General features: G+C 41.2%; 1 protein-coding gene across 10 annotated transcripts in view; it reads right to left on the reverse strand.

Annotated features, from left to right (window-relative positions):
- Positions 1–17,261, reverse strand: part of LOC125453274 (periostin-like) — a 94,944-nt gene that overhangs the window by 20,216 nt on the left and 57,467 nt on the right. For all 10 annotated transcript variants that reach the window (XM_059646728.1, XM_048532615.2, XM_059646730.1 and 7 more), the window contains exons 12-16: positions 16,616–16,746; positions 12,681–12,811; positions 9,835–9,937; positions 7,722–7,789; positions 4,289–4,334 (exon numbers count right to left, since the gene is read on the reverse strand). In XM_059646728.1, coding sequence (XP_059502711.1) covers positions 4,289–4,334; positions 7,722–7,789; positions 9,835–9,937; positions 12,681–12,811; positions 16,616–16,746 — 479 coding nt within the window. The remainder of the gene's footprint in view (positions 1–4,288; positions 4,335–7,721; positions 7,790–9,834; positions 9,938–12,680; positions 12,812–16,615; positions 16,747–17,261) is intronic.

The following is a 17,261-nucleotide window of genomic DNA, read 5'->3' on the forward strand; positions in this document are numbered from 1 at the left end:
TGGTGCGCGTGTGGAGGAAGGGAAGGGGGTTCAGATAAAATGCATCTGTAATGGGAATGGAACAGCAGTGGGGATCCAGTGGCGATGGTTTCATGACCAGTTTGGCATGTTTGCCCCACTTGTAGGGGATGTTGGGGTGCCATATAAAGGGAAGATATTCCAACAACCTGATGGAAAGAACCGTCTGATAATAGTGCAAACATTAAACTGGCCCCAATTCTGGAAGAGGCACAGTGGTAACATACGATGCGAACCAGATGATAACAGTGCCTATGGTAGTTCTCATGTGAGGTTAGAGGCCATCAAGAAACCTGCTAAAACTGCTGCCAGACATCTGGATCCTCCTTGTCCCAAGTTACTACCTAATCCACAAACCAATGGGTTAGAAGTGATAGAATCGGGAGAGTTTCTGTACAATGATGTCCGCTTTGAAATTGTTCCAGTGGTTTTTAATTTAAGCTGTCTGCCTATGCCAGATGGTTTGTGCCATAGTAACCATCTCCATTTGTTTCACCTCATGTTGAAGGAATTGATATGGGATTCACAGGCAAGGAACCAAAGAACAGATTGGAGAAACCCTGAACCAGACATAGGTGAAGGGCTGAAAGTGCCACGCAAGCGTAGAGACCTGGCTGAATGGGTAGGGATAGGAGCCACTGCAAGCATAGCTGGCCTGAACCGTATAGATGTTGAATCAATGTGGGAGCATGATGAAGTCATGCGGAGGCAACTGAAGGGGCTTCTGACTAAATTAAATGACCAAGGTGGAGACTTAATCCATGAACAGAGTAAAACTCTGTTATCCACCCAAGAAATTGTGACAGCCATGGAATCCATTGTCAATAAGGTGAATGAGATCATTGTGGATAACAATCAGGAGTATGCACAACAAAATATCTCCAAAGCAGTCACCTGTAGCATGTATGGGAACTTTGTGCTAACCTTACTGCAAAAGGGTTTATCAGACCTTGAATCAAATCGCATTCCCGCCTTTGTCAAGAATCACCACTTGGCCACATGGTTAGGGTCCAAGAAGACGGAAGAAGAATATAAGCGGATAAGACGGCATGGCTTGGCCTTTTTCGCCCCTCGCGCTCACTCTCAGGGTGCCGACGGTCAGGTCCCAGTATTATTGGCAGTTCCAATCATCTTGAACTCCACAGCCTCTCCTGCGCAATTGTACAAGGTAGAATCCATAGGAATCATTGAACATTCCAATGGCAACACCATCTTTAAGGAATTCAGGGACCATCCTCGATGGCTGATCAACAAAAAGGGCACATGGCTAGCCCCAGACTTACAGTGTTGTCGACAAGTTGGAAATGAGTGGGTGTGTCGGTGTGATGTGTACCAGCATACCACCCCTGCCTGTGGCTTCACACTGGATGAGCACTCACCAAACTGCACAGTTGCTGTAAGCCAATGGAGTCCTGGGCAGGCAAGAACTGCCTATGTAGGTAGGGGAAGGTATTGTGTTACAACCAGCGCCTCACATCTACATCATGGGGAAAACTTATGCCCAATTAATATTCCTATGTTTTGCCTTTACCCAGTTGAACCAGTCAAAGTTGGAGGTAAAATGTTATTACCAGTTCACTTGCACAATGTGACAGAAATACAGTTGGAGCTACCGCTTCAGGAGGAAACTCTAAAATCTGTGGTCCATTTTGGCCACCCAATTCCCCCTCTGTCTATTAGCTTGAAGTCGATCCTTCAACGCACAGCTACCTCTCAAGAACATTTGGTCCATATGCAACAGGATAACAAAGATATTGAGAAAGGAATCAAAACTTTAGGAGACCACAAATGGTGGGATGTAGTGTATAACGTAGGGCAGTCCCTTTGGGCTCGTATGGTCTCCTACGCTTTCCTCATCATTCAATTTGTATTGACCGTTATGGTCATTGTTACTTTGATACATTTTCGTGGTGTGTGTCGCCGATTGGAGAACCAGCTGCATGACAGGCAGGTTCTGCCTATTTATCGCAGCCTTTTGGAAGGTTCCGCATCATATCTCTAACCCCCATGAAATTCGCACACTTCACAAAATTACCAGTAAACATATTGGTGCTTTGTAATTTGTGGGTTTGCAAATTGAAGGTGAAACAGCTGGGATGAAAGTGATTGGAAAGGGGAAAAATAATTGCCAGAGTTTAAAAGCTAAACTGTTTGAGAGAAGACAAGAATTTGCTTTGTACCACGTTATCCATCCAGTATAATTAATCCTTGGGGTCACTGTCCAAATTGGATGTGCTAGCACTGGAGAAAGCTGGATCAATAGGAAAGTAACTGTAATCAGACAGGTCATAGATTTGAGATAATTAGCCAGAAGTAGACAGGTAGCTTGCATACAATCTAGATACAATATTATATTAAATACCTGGAATGGTCCACAGCATCTCCTTTATAATGTCAGAAATCAAAAAGACTGAACTGATCAGTAGATAAACCATCAACATAACCATTATGCTGGTTTTGAGAAGGAACCTCACTTCAATTTAGATTCTGGGCATCATGCATAACTTATATCACAGGTCAAGGTTGTTTAAAAGCACTGAGAAGATCTTGTGGCCGTAGGAGACATAGATAAAATGGGATAGTTAAGATGCAACCATTGTGTGACCAGAGATTCTAAGAAAGCCCAACACCTCCAAAAAACCAAGCTTTAAAACCTAGAGAATGGAGGAAACACAGGTTATATGATATATAAAAACAACGATTATTGTGCTACTGTCATCTGAGCAATCAACTTCTATTTGGACATTACATTCGAGCCTAAACCATGAGGTATTATTCAATTGGGAAACTTCCAAAGAGACTTCATTGATTCTTTCAGTACATTCAGGTACATATTAATACCATTTAGATTTTCATTTTAATCTGCAGCAAGTGATATACTGATCCAGTCTTAGCTTTCCCACATTCTATTCTATTCAGAAGCATAATTTCCTTTTGACACAGCTTGATCTTGCAGTTTGCTGAACTCGAGGTTGCTTTCTGGCATTTCATCTGTTAGCTGCAGGTGCTATGTAAGTTGCAAATTGATTATGTGTACAAAGGTTGCATGCCAGTCCAAGAACAGTTGATACACAGGAGTACGTTCCCAAGTTAAAACTAACCATAAGCACTAGTGCCACCTGTGACCTCTAGCAAAGTGCCATAATGCCTCTTTTCCTAACTCTTCATATACTTCAATTGGTGCGTAGGCCCAAGATATTGATTTGTATCAAAGTTACATTATGGCTTCTAATTTATCGAGGCCATTTGTCGTGGTGGTCTCCAAGAATCCCATTGGCCATGGTTAACCTCAAGTTACTGCCAATCTTTGGCAACTATTCCATGACACCAGCATGCAAAACCGAGGGAAACAGATGAATGTTAAACTGGAGATCATGATCCAAATTACACTCACATGCTTGAGTGATGACCTGCTTGGCATTTACAAACCTTGCATAATTTAAGCTCCAAACACAGTAAATCTGAGAGAAATGAGAAGATGTAGGGTCCAATAATTGCCTTCTAGCACTAAGGTAGCATCAGACAATGCATTCAGAAATTTAAAAGGAAGAAGAGATCTGTAGATCTATAAACTGGCACCTTTGCAGATTAAAAACCACGTAATAAGAGCAGTAAGGTGAGATTTGAAGGAGAGAAATATATGCTGCAAAATCCTTTACTTCTTCAGGAAGAATTGAGACTGTCACCACCAGCACTCACCTCATGGTAGACTCAGGAAGCAGAAATAAATGGGAGGAAAGTAACTCAGTGACTTCAGCTCTGTGGTCCACAATATTATCCACTCCATCTCTCCACTCAACTTCTACTTACATTGCTTGGGAAGGCAAGGAGAAGCCAATGGCTGTCCAAGTAGGGTTACAGCGATGAATCAGGAACCTCACTGTCGGCATTTTATTTTGTTCATGAAACTGTCTGATGTGGGGTCAGATTGCAGAGGGGAATGCTGGCAATAGCAACTCCTGAAAAATTTTCTAAGGGACACGCAAAGACTTGATTTTGGTCATCCAGATTCATTGGAATTGAATATTTTCAGGCTGTAATACAGCGCCACTTGAAGACAGGTGAGTGCAGATAACCATGACCTTCATCCTCTGAAACTTTCCATTTTACAATTTCCATAACATTTTCTGTTTCAAATCACCTAATATATTTTTGTACTCAAATCAACTGATCATTTCAATAAAAAGAAGTGTTTTACAGCAAGAAGTATTAACGACAATATTAACAATTTCAAACTTACAAAAATATTGCTAATAGTTAAAGAACTTACTGATGATGGGCAATCTGATTTCTTTGTAGGTGAATCCTGGGACATACTAGACAAAGAAAAACAGAAAACAAACATACCTTATGTCATTGTGTTATATATTACCTGACTTAATCTTCTCTGATAAAGGAAACCTTTTAAAATTTACATTCCTCTGAAATAATGTTGTGTGCAACAGCCATCAGAAGAAATTGATGTTTACCTGGAAAGAACTCATAAAATGCTGGTCCACATTTATGAATTTGATTGAAACTGCCTAGCTTCCACAGTGACATGGTGTAATGCCCATATTTTTCATTGTCTCTTTTGCAATACACCTTCAACAGACTTACGATTGCTTCAAAGAAAAATAATTTATAAAAACTAGGCAAACTAACAGAAAGTCTCATCACCAACAGCAATAGAACATCTTGAAGTTGATAGAAATTCTTCAAGAAGTAAAAAGGATGATCCATGTGCTTGATGTAGGATTTTGGAAAGATTTTTGGCATCGCTCCCACATGGCAGACTGATCAGTTAATCAGATGCAAATGGCATTCACGAGAAAGTGACATGTTGGAGCCAAAATTGGCCCAGTACCAGGAAGCAGTGTGTTGTGGTCAACTGGACTGCTGTAATTGTGGCTGGGTCACCAGAGGGGTTCTGTGGGGATCAGAGCCAGGTTATTTTTCTGCTTGGGGTACATATCGATGATTTAGACTTCAATCTAAGGGGTAAGATTAAGAGGTATTTACGGGAAACGAGGCTTAACCACGTGCTTGGTTGTAAGTAGGAAACTAAAGACTGTGAGACGTATCAATGGACTGATGGGGTAGACAGGAACCTGGTGATTGGAATACAATCCAGAAAAACAAAGAGGCAAAATGAAATAAGACACAGGAACACAGAATAAGTGAGAAGATTTTGAGAAAAAGTATAAGTGAACACAGAACTGCATGCTGAGAGGTCCCTGAAAGTATCAGGGCATGTATACACTGGTCAGGAATGCGTCAACATTACTTTCTTTTATTTGTTGAGAGGTAGATTCATAAAGCAGGGAAGTTACATGAGGACTCTATAAAAATGCTAGGCATAAAGTGGCGAGAGTCCCACATGTGGTTCTGGTTGCCTTATTACAGGAAGTTATGTGATCGTATCTGACAGAATACAAAGAAGATTCACAATTAATGTTGCCAGAAATACAGAATTTTCATTATGAGCAAAAATTGGATCAGTAGGGTTTATTTTCTTTGATCTAGAGGAGGCTAAAGGGGCTATGTTTAAAAATTCACTCATGGAAAGTATGCAATTTGTGGTTCAGCGACAGTGAAGGAACAGCGATATAATTTCATATCAAGATAGGCTTGGAGGGAACTTGTAGGCAGCTGTGATACTGTGAATCTGTTGTCTTTATCCTTAACATTGATAGGTTGTTGTCAGAGGATCCCTGGAGAGTTTCTGTACACAGAAACACACTGTACAGACAGTACGCACTGATACACACTGCTGCTACTGAGCGTCAATGGTGAAGCGAGTGAATGTGGTGGATAGGGGCAATTTAATCAGGCTGCCTGGTTGTAGATGGTGTTGAGAGAGCCATAGAAGCTGCATTCATCCAGATAAATATTCCAACACATGCCTCACTTGGGCCTTACAGATAGTATGTCGGGTTTGAGGAATCAGGAGCTGGGTTACTTGCCATGGAAATCTTAACTTTTGTCCTGGCCTTGTAGCCAGTGTTTATATGATGGGTCTAATTTAGTGTCTACTGAATAATAGCCACTTTCAGGCCTCAATCTACCACCAGAGTGTCTCATTCAGTGCTGCAATGCAGATTTGCTTGTCAGGAGCATGAAAACAAACCTTGGAGCTTGTAGATTTCTGGGGTGTCCCTTGTAGTCAGGTACTACGTGCTTGAGCGAGGGACCTGGGATTGGGAGACCCTGCTCTGAGGCCAGTGCCTTAAAATCACAGAAAACTCTTTGACAGCTGACAACCACTCTCTACTTGTTGGCTACTCAAATTCGGATCAGACCTCTTCATTCCAAAAACTTCTACTGCTTATGTATGCCTTAAATTCTTTCAGATTCCTTCTTGCCCATCTCTTTTGGCCTCCAAATCAATTTTTAGACATTTTTCGTCTGTGGTAAACAGTTTTATTCTAAAATTACATTTCTCCTGGCACTTGTTCAACCTACTACACCCTTCTCTCAATTGATGGAGTTTTTAAAATGTTCTCCAATGCCTGCTTTCCCTATCATTTGCAAGTCTCTCCTTCCACTTGCTTTAGGAGTAGTCTCTCTCTTGTACCTGTCTATTTGTTTTGGAAACTATTCTCAGTTTTGTGATTGCTTAATTTTAAGGTCAAAGTCCTAAATGTTTAAAGGGCATGGCTACAAAGCAAGTTTAGTGGGAAAATGCAAGACTCTGGCCTGGATTTGCAGGTGAAACAGATGTGATGGTGAAATTAGTAGTAACCCCTGATTTGTGACACAAGAGAGTTTACACTTTTCCTTAAGGTGAGCTCTTGAAATCCCCAGGATGCAATCAAGTAGAGATCAGTAAACAGATGAGAACTTAAGAGTTTTATGCTATTAAATTTGGTAGAGGATACATGGGAAAGGAATTGCTTAATAAAATGAGGGGTAACTGAGTTTTTTAATGGTGCACCAAGTTCATAATTATCTCTGAACGTACTTACAAGCCCTGAAAGTCATATTTGATATTTACCAGAAAGTCAAATTTCTCCATTGTGTTAAAAACTAAAATAACAATCTCATAAAAAATTACACCTGATATTTCACCACCTATTTCAAACACATAGGCCTCTCCCAAACTATATTCCACTGTTTTTAAAACTTTATTGAAAAATGAAGGATAATCAGTGCATTTTATTTGCTAGTTTGCTGTCTGTAAGAATAGTCCAATATGATTGGTTGCTTGACCTGCTGGATGTCTGGAAATTGCTCTAACTTAATGTCACTGTAATGAAGGGGAAGTTTACATTGCATTGATTGCTAAACCTTTGTAAGCAGTCATCTCCCTGGTCAGCTGCATATATTGTTGCTTTGCTGATATTGTGAAATTGAGCTAATTGTGTTACATTACATGATGGTGTTATCCTGGGATTTGAGGATCTATATTTCATAATACAAGTTTGGAAGATCATTAACATAAATTATTGTATTTAAGTATCTCATGAAAGGAGAATTCTCTGTTAGCATGAAGTTATTATTGACATATGGTCAATATCTTGATCAAAGGAATGTAAAACATGTGACTTAGCCGCTCACAAGTTTAACTGCCCACCCTCTCTGTAACTCTACTGCTTGTATCTAAATGTTAAATACATCTCATTTAAGCATTATCTATTATTACTAATTCAAAGTATTATGTGATACAAACACTTGCCTCAAATATTTTTGATGACTGAGCTTTAAAAATTAAAGGAGCTTACCTTAAGCTCAATGTATTTAATTATTTTTGTAAGAATCCTGCGCAGAGAATCACTTCCTACAGGAAGATCTGTCAAAATAAATTCAAAATTTAAAGTCATGACTTAAATAATGAACATTAAATGTTCCTAAGTCTGCAATCACAATTTTTTAATCCTCAGTTACATTAATATTTAAGGCAAAAGTTGTTAAGAAAACATACAGGTGAATTATGTCATAGAGTCATAGAAAGATACAGTCTTATAGCTTGGAAACAGACCCTTCGGTCCGACTAGTCCACGCCGACCATGTTGCCAAACTAAACTAGTCCCATTTATCTGCATTTGGCCCCCAGGAGCTGTTGACCAATCAGAGTGCCAGCAGGTTGAAAACCTGCACAATGTCGCCCCCTTTCCTATTCATGTACTTCTCCAAACGTCTTTTAAACGTTGTAACTGTACCTGCATCCATCACTTCCTCTGGCAGTTCATTCCACACATGAACCACCCTCTGTGTGAAAAAGTTGTCCCTCATGTCCTTTTAAAACTTTCTCCATTAATCTTAAAAGATGTCCCCTGGCTTTGAACTCCCCTGCCTGAGAGAAAAGATCTTTGCTATTCATCTTATCAATGTCCCTCACAATTTTATAAACCTCCTTCGCATGGTCCTATACTCAAATTGTAGTTGTTGAGATTGTGTGAAATTGTGATTCCCCACTTTTGTTTGGGTCGGATCTCAATATTCACTGTTCAGTCTCAAGAGTCAATAATGGACCCCTGCATTTTATTAATAAATCATGGATTAATCTACTTTAATTCAGAATAGTGGCAAATCGTGGTGTGAACCATAAGGTTATTTCATCTTACACGAAGTAGAACTTGCACATGATGACCGTTCATGCAAAGCACTCACAATAATTCTCCTTTTCAGAGAAAGAGAACAGGAAAGAAATATTGTAACTCATGCAGTTGTGTAATATGACTTCTGAAAAATGGTTGCATGGAAATATCTCAAACGCTCACACATTTTTGGATGGAGCAGTACCTGCTGTTATATTAACAAATGATGTATTTAATAGTTCTGACTGAACCTTGAAAAAGTACATCTCTTAGACTGGAATTTGATTTGTATTGATAGCAGAGAAACAGTTTAAGCTAGATTTCATCTGGCCTTTAGGGCCAAAGGAGGGGGTGACCATATAAACTAAAGAGGTAAGATGAATGCCTATTATCTTCCTGCTGTCATGCCATTTTGCCAAAGGCAGAGAAATTGCAGAACAGCCTGTGTGCCCAGAGGCATTTAAATGGTTAATTAAGGGGTCTTTCCGTCATCATTTAGTCAGAGCAGATGGGCCCTCCAATGCATACAGACACCACAAGATGAACCCCAATGATGTCCTTAAAGGCTGATGATGGACAGCCTCCTATGTTGGCACATTCACAGAGAGACTCCTACTGGCCCATGGGCATAGCACCGCATGCCATCACCAATCCAATTCCCTCCATTCATCATCATGTCTTGCCTGACTGAGCATGGTGTCCCAGACACAACCAGATTGCTGGGAGGGTTTCCATTGCATCCTGTTCAGCCAGGTATAATCTTAGTAATGTGCACCATTTCCAGAGACATTGTGCAGGTTTTCAACCTGCTGGCACTCTGATTGGTCAACAGCTCCTGGGGTCCTTTCATCGTGGCAACTAGCTAGTTGCTGGATCCTATTAAATGAAGCCCTGGGTCTGATAAATGTCTGAGTCAGGTTTTATCAGCCTTCTGGCTCATAGCTGAAAGATTCACTGCGAGATTAAAATTTCAATCATTGTGAAACTTCACCCATTTGGAGATGATATTTTAACACTGAGCATTTCCAAAATTGCTGCTGTAAATCTGCCAGGTAATACAAGTAAATCCATGCTAAACCATTCAAAGTGGGGTTTAGTTTGTGGTCATTACAACTAACATTGTGGCAAATGAGGAAATTCTCAATGCAGTTTTTCTGCTATTCTGAAACACACAAACAGAGGAACAGGCAGCAGGCAGTTTGAAAAGGTTCATTTAACAATGAATTCTCTTAGATTTGTCTGATTGTGACATTGGAAAAAGTTCAACTAGCTATTATTGAGAAAACAGAAATCTCACCTTTTGGAAAGAGTAAAGAATTAACCACATGAATAACACCATTGTTTGCCATGAGATCAGACTCTTTAGACTTCACATTATTTACTAATATTGTGTTGTTTACCTGGAAGCAAAGAAGATTGATGACTTAAGTGCTTTTATCAATAATCTGTTTTCATTACAATAAATGACCCATGTACCTTTAATTTGGGAATGATGAATTCCCTTTAAAGCTAAGTGAGTTTCCTACAATGCTTCAGTTAGTTTGCCCATTACTCAATGGGCTAAGCCCTACAAACAACACAGACCTCAGTACAATCCACTATCTGTGTTCAATCAGTTGATCGCAGCCAGCTGAATGCCACCAGCACCCATAGTACCTCACAGGTCGTTAGCAAACAAATAGCGTAAAGTTCTCACTCAACAACTCCTGTTACAAATAAAGGTGGTCAAAGTTTTGCAAGGTGGTGGGGTGATGGTTGAGGGGAATTTGATTACAAATTTCTACCTTCCCTTTCTCACTGTGCTATAAAGTCTGTTAACATTCAGTGTCAAGATTCACATGTGAATAATGAAACACAAAAGACTGTATCACACTAGAAAAACTGCAGTGTAATAAATGATGAAATAGTGAGAACTGCAGTTGCTGGAGTCTTAGACAACACAGCTTGGAGATATAGGAGCACAGCAGGTCAGGCAGAATCAGAGGAGCAGGAAAGTTGACGTTTCGGGTCAGGGCCTTTCTTCAGAAATGGGGAGGGGGTAGGGAGCTGGGAAGGGTGATGCTGGGGAAGGTAAGTGGGATGGTGATAGGTGAATGCAGGTAGGCAGTGGTGGGGATTGATCTCTGGGATAGGTGGGGAAGATAGGTGGGAGAGAAGATGGACAAGTTGGGTCAGGTGAAGGAGGCAGGGATGAGAGGGAGGGTTAGATGAGGGATGAGGCCGGGGCTGGGGACATTTTAAAACTGGCAAATTCAACATTAAGGCCATCGGGCTGTCGGCTCCCGAGGCAGAATATGAGTTGTTGCTCCTCCAGTTTGTATGTGGTGTCATTGTGGCACTGGAGGAGGCCCAGGATGAACATGTCATCAAGGGAGTGGGAGGGGGGAGTTAAAATGGTTGGTGACCAGAAGGCTCAGATGCTGTATGAAATGGTCTCCAAATCTACGACTCCATCTCTGGTAATCGCCTCAAAATTGACAATTATTTCAAGCCCATCGACTCCTATGAGTACCTGGACCACACTTCCTTTTACACACTCTCCTGCATGAATGCGATCCCCTACTCCCAATTCCTCTGCCTCCACCACATCTGCTCCCTAGATGGAGTGTTCCACTCCTGAACATCCCAGATGTCCTCCTGTTTCTTCTGTAAGTTCTCCCCTCCATTGATCAAAAATGCCCTTGACTGCATCTCTTGCATTTCCCGCACTTCTGCCCTTACACCCCTTCGCCCCAATGGAAATAAAGAGAGTGATCCCCTGGTCCTCACATATCACCCCCCAATCTCCGCATTCAATGTATCATCCTCTGCCATTCCCGCCACCTACAATCTGGCCCCACCACCAAAGAGATGTTTCCCTCCCCACCCCTATCTGCCTTTTGAAGGGACCGCGCTCTCTGCAACTCCCTCATCCACTCCACCCTCCCCAGTAGCCCCACAATCCCCAGCACCTATCCCTGCAAACGTGGTAGGTGCTATACCTGCCCCTACAAGTCCCTGCCTCACCACCATTCAAGCCTCAAAACAAATCTTTCATATCAGACAGGAGTTCACCTGCACATTGTCAACTCAGTCGACCGTATCTGTTGCTCCTAATGTGGCCTCCTCTATATTGGTGAGACCAAGTGGAGGCTCAGAGACGACTTTGTAGAACACGTACACTCTGCATGTGAAAAATGACAACACCTTCCAGTCACCAACCATTTTAACTCCCCCTCCCACTTGCCTGGTGACATGTCCATCCTAAGACTCCTCCAGTGCCACAATGACACCACCCACAAACTGGAGGAGTGACACTTTATATTCTGCCTCAGGAACCTACACCCCGATGGCCTAACCATAGAATTCAGCTGTTTTAAAATCTCCCCAGCCCCCATCTCATCCCACATCCAAGCCTCACTCTCTGATGAAGGGTCTAGGCCCGAAACGTCAACTTTTGTGCTCCTGAAATGCTGCTTGGCCTGCTGTGTTCATCCAGCTCCACACTTTGTTATCTTGGATTCTCCAGCATCTGCAGCTCCCATTATCACTCCCTCTCATCCCTGCCTCCTTGAACGGACACAACCTGTCAATGTTCTCTCCCACCTATCTATCCCACCACCTCATTGGCCAATCTCCACCACTCCCCAACTGCACTCACCTATCACCATCCCACCTACCTTCTCTAGCCCCACCACTCCTCTGTCAATTTATTTTTCAGCTCCCTTTCCCCTCCCCATTGCTGAAGAAGGGTCCTAACCCAAAATGTCAAATTTTCTGCTCCCCTGATGATGCCTGGCCTGCTGTGTTCCTCCAGCTCCACACTGTTTTGTGTACTGAATGATTTCAGCTTTCTATGAACTTACTGAAGGACATGGAACAGATGAAGATATGGGGTGACCCTAACAATATAGTGAGAAGATTAGCTATTCCGTGTATTAAGGACATATGATCGATTGATGTCTGTATTATCATTTATTACAGTAAAAACTCTCACCTTGCTTAAATTTCCAGCACCTGAAAGAATTCTGGATGCAATTTTATTGGGTGAGATTTTAGTCAGCTATTTTCTTAAATGTATAACAAGGTTTGGAATATAATGCTGGGGAGCTTTCCAGCTTTAGATATACTGAGCTAAAATATACATTTTGTCAAAAAACTCACCAGTTTCACCATAACTCTGCTGCCCTGGTATGATTTCAGTAGACTGGTAACTCCATATTCAATACCACCACCAACATAAACACCTTTGAGGAGGTGGTACAGAAGGATATGTCTGAGAGCATTTCTATCACCTGTAAGAAAAATGGCAAATGGTTTCTGACTTTTTTTCTGGAAGTAAATGCCTGAGGATGTATGAATTAGAAACAGAAATGCCTAAGGATAGAGTGCCATGGGCATGTGGTCATCCATAAGCTTACTGTCCACCTCCTAACTTACACCCAATGTCCCTGCACTTACTGAATTCTTTGGCTCACATATAAGCAAAGCCTACTTTTTAAAATTTTCATCCGTATTTACTAATCACTCTTGTGGCTCACACCACCAAATCTCTAAAATCTCCTCAGATAGTACAATGTTCTAAGTTTTCTGCACTTATTTCATTCATGACCTATTTTAATCAGTCTATCAACAACGCTTTCAGCTACAAAGATCTTAAATTATGGAATCAGGTCTATACTTCTCCATCTCTTTTCCCTCCTTCAAGGCAATCTTTAAAGTATATTTCTCTGGCCAAGCTGTGGTTGTCTGCCCAAATCCTCTTTTTTTCAAGGACCGCAACATCCCCCCTTAGTAGTTGAGAACACCCTTGACCATGTCTCCTGCATTTCCCACAACTCATCCCTCACACACCCTCCCTGCAATAAAAAAGACCAAAACAGAATCACCCTCATCCTCATGTACCACCCCACCAACCTCCAGATCCAATGCATCATCCTCCGACACTTCCACCATCTGCAATCCAACCCCAAAGACATTTTTCCATCCACACCCATATCTGCCTTCCGGAGGGAACACTCTCTCCGTGACTCCCTTGTCCGCTCCACACTCCCCTCCAGCCCCAACTCACCCAGCACTTTCCCCTGCAACTGCAGGAAGTGCTACACTTGCCCCCACACCTCCTCCCCTCACCCCCATCCCAGGCCCCAAGAAGACTTTCCACATCAAGCAGATGTTCACCTGCACATCTGTTAATGTGGTATACTACATCCGCTGTACCCATTGTGGCTTCCTCTACATCGGGGAAACCAAGGAGGCTTGGGGACCGCTTTGTAGAACATCTATGCTCAGTTCGCACTAAACAACTAAACATTTCCACTCCCCCTCCCGTTCCGCAGATGACATGTCCGTCCTGGGCCTCCTGCATTGCCACAACGATGTTATCCGAAGGTTACAGGAACAACAACTCATATTCCGCTTGGGAACCTTGCAGCCAAATGGTATCAATGTGGATTTCACAAGCTTCAAAATCTCCCCTCTCCCGATTGCATCCCAAAACCAGCCCAGCTTGTCCCCGCCTCCCTAACTTGTTCTTCCACCTATCTCCTCCTCCCATCTCAAGCCCCACCCCCATCTCCTACCTACTAACCTCATCCCACCCCCTGTACCTGTCCGTCCTCCCCTGGGCTGGCCTATCTCCTCCCTACCTCCCTACTTACACTCACCTTTACTGGCTCCATCCCCACCTCTTTGACCAGTCTGTCTCCTCTCCACCTATCTTCTCCTCTATCCATCTTCTATCTGCCTCCCCCTCTCTCCTTATTTATTTCAGAACCTCCTTCCCCTCCCCCATTTCTGAAGAAGGGTCTAGGCCTGAAACGTCAGCTTTCCTGCTCCTATGATGCTGCTTGGCCTGCAATGTTCATCCAGCTCTACACCTTGTTATCTCTTTGGCTCATTCCCTATCTTGTTGTCAAATTTTATAACAGTCCTGTGCATACATTGGAACATCTTATGAGGAAAAGGCATTTTATAAGTAGAAGATATTGTTGCTGGTGGACACAATGTGAGCAGGTCTTGCTGTCTGAGCCGTTAGTACGAAATGGACAGTGTTAACTGTTCATCACACTTAGGCTTCACATAGGCTCCTCGGTGATGTTGTGGTAATTAGAAATTCATTACAATGACGGTCTCACAACAGAGAATCTGAAAACAAGGTATGCAAGCCCAGCAACTTAACCCATGTGCTCCTGAGATGCTGCTTGGCCTGCTGTGTTCATCCAGCCTCACATTTTATTATCTTGGAATCTCCAGCATCTGCAGTTCCCATTATCTCTGATACTAACTTAACCAATTAGACTGGTCTCCTTAATAAGCAGCATGGAGTCTAAGTCCTAACATGTAAGTTGGAATATTTAATTAAGTACCTATTATGTATTGAAAATGAAATAAAGAGGGAAAGAAAAATGAGATTAAGGCAAAATACAGAAAATAGTAGAAGAAATGTAACCTTTTTATATTTCAACAATTCTAGGAATTTGTTTTCGGTGTCAGAGATAATTTGACTATAATTATGTTTTACTGTGTCTTTTAAAATGTACTTGTATTTGAATGGACTAGATTTAATATTTAATGGCGAGCTTAATAAATATCTGGTAGGCGACTCCAGTAAATTCACATTCAATTTGCAAAGCTTCTTGAGACGCCCAGCAACTATCATTAGAAGAAATGCCGACTATCCTAGGAAGCAGATAAAGGATTCTGATTTTATCATTAAAAGTAGGGCTCCCTTCTGTTTTAGATTGGAAATTGAAGTGCTATTTTAAGACATGCTTGATCATGACCAGTGGTTGGAATATTTACTTTTATAATTTCTGTCCAAATACACCTTTGTGCTTCTACCTGAATGTGGAAGTAGACAATTAAAATATTCCCATAACTTCCCTTCTGTACCTGAAGCAAAAGCACACTATTTGAGTTTTAGAGCTGCCAGCGTACTATGAGAAATGTGTGAAGCTACAAGCACTTGTGTTAAGCAGCATCTTATCATAAACAAATGCCTTTGCAATGAAGTCACTTTTGTGATGTGTGCAACAGTCTGTTTCCACTTAAAGGACAAATGAACAAGCATAAAATCTGTTTTAGGTTGAGGAAAAAATGTTGGGCAGTACATCAAATAAATGAATAAATACGTATTTTGCTTTCGGCCAGAGGATAAATTCTGTCCAATTATCTGCCCTACTCTATATTTTTCTCCAATTAGTTGTACTGGATTGTTTGTGTCTAATCAAGCAAGTAGCTAAGCAGAGTTTCACTCCTATCTCTTTAACAACGTGATTCTCCTTTACAACTGGACTTAGAGAACTACCTGTAATGTATGTTGAGGATTGAACTCACAGCATTAAAACGCAGACCATTAACACCACTAATTAAAGCAAGGTATCATTTTAGTGACATGCTGAAAGTTAATTATATGTAAAGCCATCTTACTACGTGTTTCCATTTTAACAAAGCTGCTAAAAATAAAAGAACTGGGAATAAAAATCCTATATGTTCCAAGCTGTATGCAATTCCAGTTTGACACACTCTCAGACAGTTCATGAACTGAATGACAAATATCGCCAGAATCAACCAAAAGCTGCAGGTACCACTTAATTCAAGCTGCATAACAAACCAGAGATAAGTCCAGGGGGAACAATTATTGAGGGGAAAAAGGATGAGCCATTATTCACCTATATTTATCCAATGAAGCAAGGAGGAGCATATCTGCTTCCTTGGATTCCACAAAACGCAATGTTGAAAAGGTTTTTGGCACCTTTTTGCTGAGTAGCTCTCAGCCATCCTTTTAAAGACCCATTAGTGAAGATGTTTAAGATCTCCACATCGCAAATTTATTAACTTAAGAACATAAAGTTGAAAATCTTTGACTGACATAAGGGCTGGCTTCTCATTTTAAAACTGAAATTAGAGATATATTCATCTCAAGACACTATCAGAACCATCTGAAAGAGAAATAGCTGAAGTTCGGGGGCAAGACCTCGGAATTGACCATTTATTATCACACCTAGTTCAGGGCCATGAAACAAAATCTAATATGTAGCTCCTTTATTTAAAATTTTAAAACTTACATTTGGATTTTTAAAGCTTTGATTTCTTACTTGTCAATTCTTTCAGTTCTTCTGATGAAAGGCTTTCAAAGACGTTATTGGTTGGAACAAATAAAGTCCAATCTCCTTCTTCCATAAGCATTTCCGTCAGACCTACAGATTCTGCTAGACTCAGGAATATGCTGATAAGAAAAGTAACCATAATTTTAGTGAATATTTCTTGACGAGGGAAAGATCAATGAAAAATACAACGGAAAAAGGAAAGTCATTCCTTTTAGCTGACATTACTATCAAGATTCTTTCTAAGACCACAAACAGAATGAATTCTATTTCTTCTGCATTAACAGCGTTCTGTATCCTTTCACCCCCTACTGAACTAGCCCAGTCAGAATTTACTGCATTAATTTTTTAAATCTATTCAAAATTTTGACGAGTGTGTGTGCAATACATTGTTCTCTTACTCTGTGAAGTCAGAGAAGATATTTCTTCTGGTTCCATGGTTTCACAGGCCCTACAACATTCACCTTGGCTACTGTCTCACTGTGTTCCTCATTTCATGCCCATCAATCTCCCTCCCTCACCATTACCCAGCAAACCCAAATGCAACTGACTTTAGGGCAATCCAAACCCAGCAAGTATCTGTTTATTCATTTTCTGTTCATGGGCATCACTGGTTAGACCAGCATTTATTGCTCAT

The sequence above is a fragment of the Stegostoma tigrinum genome, chromosome 6, assembly GCF_030684315.1.
Source record: "Stegostoma tigrinum isolate sSteTig4 chromosome 6, sSteTig4.hap1, whole genome shotgun sequence".
Classification (NCBI taxonomy): Eukaryota; Metazoa; Chordata; class Chondrichthyes; order Orectolobiformes; family Stegostomatidae; genus Stegostoma; species Stegostoma tigrinum.